Genomic DNA, 6145 nt, shown 5'->3' with positions numbered 1-6145 from the left:
CTCGTCGATTAAAAAAGAGACTATTTTTAAGCACAATTTTTTTGAAGGAAAAAGGAAAAAAAAACCCAAATCTCATCAAGTTACAATAGTATTCTCATTCGTAATAAAAAATCATATGATCGCATCATCATTAAAAATAAATTCGGAAATTAAAATACGGTCCTTAATGACGAAAAAACAACTATTAATATTATTAATAATAATAAATAATAATAATAATAATAATAATAATAACAATAATTTACATTTATATAGCGCAAACCTCTATATGGATATATTCAGTTTCGCTTCATAATAATTTTAAAATTAGATGTATATAAAAAAAAAACCGATCAGCTACTCTCCCCCCCCCCCCCCCCTTGCTTCTCAACGAACGTCAAAAATATCACCTGACGGTGCTTGTTTACCGAGTCACGCGATCACGCAAACAAAGTTTTAGGCGCTGTCTCCATCGGCTTGCAGAAAGCTTTACAAGCCATCCAAGATGGCTGCTCGTCTTTTGTCCAAGATTGCGAAGTTCAGAGAACAAGAACAATTCATTGACGTGCGATTGAAAGTGGGTGAAGACGTGTTTCCAGCTCACCGTAATGTTCTTGCTGCGGAAAGCGATTATTTCTACGCCATGTTTACTGGTGGAATGAAGGAATCCAACCAAGAAGTCATCGAACTCAAAGATGAAAACATTTCCGGAGACGCTTTGAGGATAATATTGGACTCCATTTATCGCGGGGAACTCTTGATGACTGAAACGAAAGATGTGTTTGAAATTCTCACCACCGCTAACCACCTCCAACTCTCAAGCATTGTTCAACAGTGTTGTGATGTATTGGACAAGGAACTTGTTCAACGCCGACTTGATGTGCTGACGTTTCGTCAGCTTTCTACATTTGCTGATGTACACGGTCTTACAGACCTTCAAGAAGCTACGGAACGCAAGATGGCCTCGATGTACAAGGACATCTGTGAAAGTAAGGAATTCTTGTCGCATATTGACGCAGATCAGTTGTCGAATATTCTCAGTCGAGATGACCTCAGTGCTCCTACAGAGAACTTCGTCTTCAAATCAGTGATGCAGTGGATCAAATTCAAGAAAGAAGAGAGGATGGCAGTGGCGGCCAAAGTTATCGGAGCGGTTCGTCTGGGGCTGGTTGGCATCAAGGAATTACTTGAAGAACTGGGCACTGAGGAGATGCAAAGAGTACCAGAAATTCAAGCACTTGTTTCTCAAGCTCTATTGCATAACCATATGCCTTCCGACAGCTCCACGTTTGCAGTAGAGAAAGCCAAGCCACGTTTAACGCGCCCGGTAAGAATAGAGATTTGAAATACATGATGCGTTATAGTCGTCTGGCATTCATTTGTCTTGTTTTTTAGCAGGATCCGAACTATGTTTGTCATGTGTTGTTGCAGTTATTACACCGCCAACTTTACTCTGGATTTATTCTCGTTGTTTTGCTGCATTTAACCAGTCACATACATTTCCTAATTGGTTGCTAACGATAGTCTTTGGTGAGAGCAAATGTACATGTAGTTTGATGATTAATATAATAACTCTTCACCATTAGCAAATAAATGTAAATTTTCCGCTGGTGTATAAAACTGTTCAAGCGTTCATTGCACATTGAGTTATCAACACACTGTTACGGGTGATGGTTACTTTGCGGACACCATCTGTAAAGTATGGTGCATCAATAGCGTCTTAGGTTGCGTTCGATTGACCGTATTCCGGAATAAGAATAAGCAGAATAGTTGTTAGATTTCTCTTTTTAAGTAACTTTGGGAAGACATTGCTGCAAACTTTCGCTGGCGCACGATAATGTAACAGCGATTTACTCCAGCAACTCCAAAACCTCTCATGAGGGATTAATATCAGTCATTGTATGTATTCCTATTCCGGAATAGGGTCAATCGAACGCACCCTTAGTTTCGTATTCATTACTTTTCTTTTTAATCCACTTGCCTCATCTGTGCTTTTATTTCAGATTCTTGCTACTATTTCGCCTATGTACGTGTATGAGAGAAGATATGGTGCCGGATATGCTACCCAGATGAAGCATTTTGATTTTGAAACAAAGACATGGCAACCCCTTCCATCCATGGAAAGATTAAAATTAACTGATAGGCTAAGTTTCCTTTGTGCAGAGTTCGCCGGGAATTACTTGTACGTAGCTGCAAAAACACCTTCTAAGTTCGGTGTTATTTATCGTTACCATATAGTCAATAATGTCTGGGAGACACTCCCACGATTTGAGAGTTCCAAGAGTCACGACCAGGAAATAAACTGTTTGTGTTCTGTCAATGAATACGTTTATGCAATCAGTGACTCTAATCCGCCCCAGAGATACAGTTCGACTCAGAACAAATGGCAGAGTGGCTCTACATTACCTTTCTTGAAGGGCATAAGTGGAGATCGGTATGAGTTAAGTAATGTAGCGGCAGTAGTTATGAAATCTAAAATCTATGTTCTTCATGGGTATCGCAGACTGGAATGGAAAACGTGGAAAGTTAAATCGGCTGTGTTTCATTGTTTTGATCCCCAAAAGAATGAATGGGAAAAAAAGGCATCGACTTCCTCCCCTCACTTTAGATCCAGTCTGTTTGTCGATAACAGTAAACTTTATGTGGCTGGGGGAAATGCTTCCTTCGGCTATGGCGACCCAGCACCCGTAGAAGTTTACAGTGAGGAAAAAAACAGGTGGTTTGTTGTTGACCAAACTCACATTCCCCCAAACAAACTCGGGGCAGTGGAAGTGGAGGGAAAGGTTTATTTCATTATCAACAAATTTCCATTTGACAGTGGTATTAGAATCCCACCGGGGGAGGTTTATCACATCTCATTAAACGAGTGGGAAACGAAGGAAATTGCCCAAATAGGTGATGATGCTGCCTTGTGTTATCTGCCAGTAAAGAGAGAAAGCTTGGAATAGAAGTCTTCTAGTGAGTGAGAAAAAAGGAGTCTCTGTAAAGGAAAAAGTGGGGCGACAGAAAAGGACAGGATTTCGGTAAAGTACGGAGTGAAATTACATTATCGTTCTTAGTATGCTTGTATACACCAACTGAGCTTAAAAATAGATTGAAAGTCCTAAATCAGTTCCAAATATACCACAGGAAGCTGTATGGCGTAGAATCTTTTTTTATAAAATGGGTTATTTAATACCCCTGCAAGACTCGCTAAAAGGCGTTTTATTTTCTTCAGTTTGTTGTTTAAAAGAGGGAAAGAGATTAGTTAAAGACTCCTAAGATTAATTAAGGTAAAAATAGACCAAGAGAATTTATAATTTAACTATTAAGTTAAAAAACTCATTTAGTTCACAGGAATGTTTAAAAACAGAATTTAAATTGGCCCGAAATCGTTGATTCGGGGATTGGACCCCATTTATTCTTTACTCATTGTAAGATAGCATTGCATTTATTCGACAGAGTGAGTATTGTAGTTAGCTAGCGTCGGCTTTTATAAATATTACCTTTTTGTAGTAAATGTTAGTTTGTTTTCCACTAACTCGAGTTCAGCATGTTTTGTAACAACGTTCAAATTAAACTGAACTAAAGAATTGTTGTTGCCGAGCCGGCAATTCCTTTGTTTGCATTAGTTAACCCGATTAAACTATCTTTACACCCCTTTCCACTTTGATTACCTTTAGGATGAACTATAGAATACTAAGAATACAAACGCAAGTTATCCACATTTTAAGCTGGAATTGGACCGTAGAAACCCTAATTATATATAATTAAAAAAGCATGCTCCAGTTCACTTCAAATACTTGGTTAGCTTTTGTTCAAGATAAGGTTTGCGTTGTTTCCGTAGCAGTTTTGGCTTCGTCTTTGTCACCAATTTTGTCAAGACACTTAGCCAAATAAAAGTATCCAAATACCCTGTCAGTTAGAAAATAATTTCGCGTTAATTTAAGGCTCGGAGAAGGAATTTCCTTACCCTGGGAGCCAGAGGTTATTGACAACGTGCCTCAGGAACCAGGGAAGGGTATTATTTATTTGACACCCCCGGCTTTTATACCTTCAACGTTTATACGACTACTTTTCATATGGGTTTTACCTTGGGTCTTCAACTTTGTTGCACATGGTGTTATACTTCAATTACTGCATAATTTCTTTAAAATTGTGGCAGAAGAGTTTCCATTTTTCATTTTCTTTGTTTTGTCGACTTGCCGCATTGCCGCCGGTTGCAATATGAAATACAAAATAGCGCAAAAAAAATTTCTGACATGTTTTGTTTTTGACAGCATTTTTTCATATCTATCACTGAATCAAACATGTTCGCCCATTCTGAAATTAAAATGGAAAAGCAAGAGTCTCACGAACTCAATTCCAAAACACAAATGACGATAATTAGTTTTGTGTTTAAGTAGAAGAAAGATCCTCGCTTAAGCAGTTGTGAAAAGAAAACCTGAAAAAAAAAATTAGGCTTGGACGGGATTCGAACCCATGACCTCTGAGATGCCGGTGCAGTGCTCTACCAAATGAACTATTAAGCCAACTGGGAGCTTTTGTATACTCGTTTACTTTTCGGTAAAGTGTCAAGTAGAATTGCCCTGCATGGCCGACGCTAAGCAGGGTTTTATTTTCTTCGGTTTCTTGTCATAAAGGGATGAGATTAGTTAAACACCGTAAGGATCAATAAAGGTAAAAATAGAGTACATTTATAACTGAACTTTTAAGTTTTAAAACCCATTTAGTTCCCAGAAATGTTTTAAAGCAGAATTTAAATTGGCTCTAAATCACTGATTCGCGGATTGGACCCCATTTACTCTTTAATCATTGCGGTAAGATTGCATTCAGTGAGTGATGTGTACGTAGTTAGCTAAGCGTCGGCATTTATAACTATTGCCTGTTTGTGGTAAATATTAGTTTGTTTTTCACAAAATCGAGGTCGACATGTTTTGTAACAACGCTTTAAATAAACTGAACTAAAGAATTGTTAATGGACAAGTGACTGATGATTCTTTTGTCTGTATTAATTAACCCGACCAACCTATCTGCCTATCTCAGCAATTTTGCTTTCGCTTCACACCCTTTTCTTAACTTTGATTAACTTTAGGATAAACTATAGAATACTCAGGGGCGATCAACGGTTCATTTCGGTGCATGGATATCTGTTCAGAGGGCCTTAATCGGTTCGGAATTTTGAATTTAGTCACACTAATAAAATCGGCAGTTTTCGTCGGCAAAATGCATGTTCATAATATCGTAACGTGCACTGGAAAACTAATTCATTTCGTTTTCGAATGGGGCAAATATTTCATTAAAATGTGAAAAAGGGTCAGCTAGCATTTACATAAAATAAACAACAGTTAGAAAATCCTGGGATTCTGGAAATAAAATTTTTATTCCCTGAAACTTTCTGCAACTTTAACATTCAGCTAAAGCTCCCGAACAGCTCAATCTGTATTAGCTGATACAATTGTGACTTTAAAAGCGCATAAATCGATCAAGGAACACCTGATAAGACAAGCATTTTAAGTACTTGTTTATCTCGTTGGGTCAGCCCCTGATTTATCGCAAGCCTCGATTAATGTGGAGATCTGGCTTGGAATGAATGACTCACGAAACAGATTCACAATGAAGTAATCTAGACTTTTATTTTATCCTGGGAACAACTTAACCAGCCCTTGAGGCAAACGGAGACTCAATACCAAACTGTTCAGTGCGCATACCCCACAATAAATTTCACATCGTTACAAAACATCATTTTCTTTGCGTGATGTTAAATCTTGGTGTCACGCAAAACGTTTTTCTAAAGGAAAGGAAAGTCTGCATACGTTGACCTTTAAGTATCGAGAGATTTGCGAAGAGGGTCGCACAGGGGGGAGGGGGAAGGGGGTCTCTGGCACGGTTCCCGGGTCTAAAAAACAACGAATCACGAACCACGAATACAAAAATTTCATTTTCCCGAATCACGAAAATCAGCAAAAAAAACCACTCTTTTATCTTGTTCTTATGCAAAAAAAAGTGGCCTAGGAGTTTCTGAAAGTATATACCGCAAAATAGAGAAAAGAAAAAGAAAGACTGCAAATAGCGAATCACAGACCTTTTATAATTCTTGACAGACGACTCTAACCATTCGTCCACTATGTACACTGGAAATCATCGCTTCCAATTTGATGAGGAAAACATGTTTACCAGTACCAAA

At 38.2% G+C, this 6145-nt stretch overlaps 1 protein-coding gene across 1 annotated transcript; it reads left to right on the top strand.

The window, feature by feature from the left end:
• Nucleotides 1–422: 422 nt before the first annotated feature.
• On the top strand, nt 423–3556 carry LOC146468074 (kelch-like protein 26). The gene is made up of 2 exons (XM_085125036.1): nt 423–1306; nt 1983–3556. The coding sequence occupies exons 1-2, from the start codon at nt 485–487 to the stop codon at nt 2925–2927; spliced, it is 1767 nt and encodes a 588-aa protein (XP_084981162.1). The 5' UTR covers nt 423–484; the 3' UTR covers nt 2928–3556.
• The last annotated feature ends 2589 nt before the right edge of the window (nt 3557–6145 follow it).

Source organism: Pavona decussata, unplaced genomic scaffold (assembly GCF_977016875.1).
Source record: "Pavona decussata unplaced genomic scaffold, jaPavDecu1.1 SCAFFOLD_133, whole genome shotgun sequence".
Lineage (NCBI taxonomy): Eukaryota > Metazoa > Cnidaria > Anthozoa > Scleractinia > Agariciidae > Pavona > Pavona decussata.
The sequence above is the reverse complement of the archived record's forward strand: the minus strand, read 5'-3'. Positions and strand labels throughout refer to the sequence as shown.

Excerpts from the sequence above, each read along its gene's own strand:
- LOC146468074 (XM_085125036.1), top strand. The coding sequence starts at position 485 with ATGGCTGCTCGTCTTTTGTCCAAGATTGCGAAGTTCAGAGAACAAGAA. Across the intron at positions 1,307-1,982 it reads AGCCACGTTTAACGCGCCCG|ATTCTTGCTACTATTTCGCC; the intron begins GTAAGAATAGAG and ends CTTTTATTTCAG.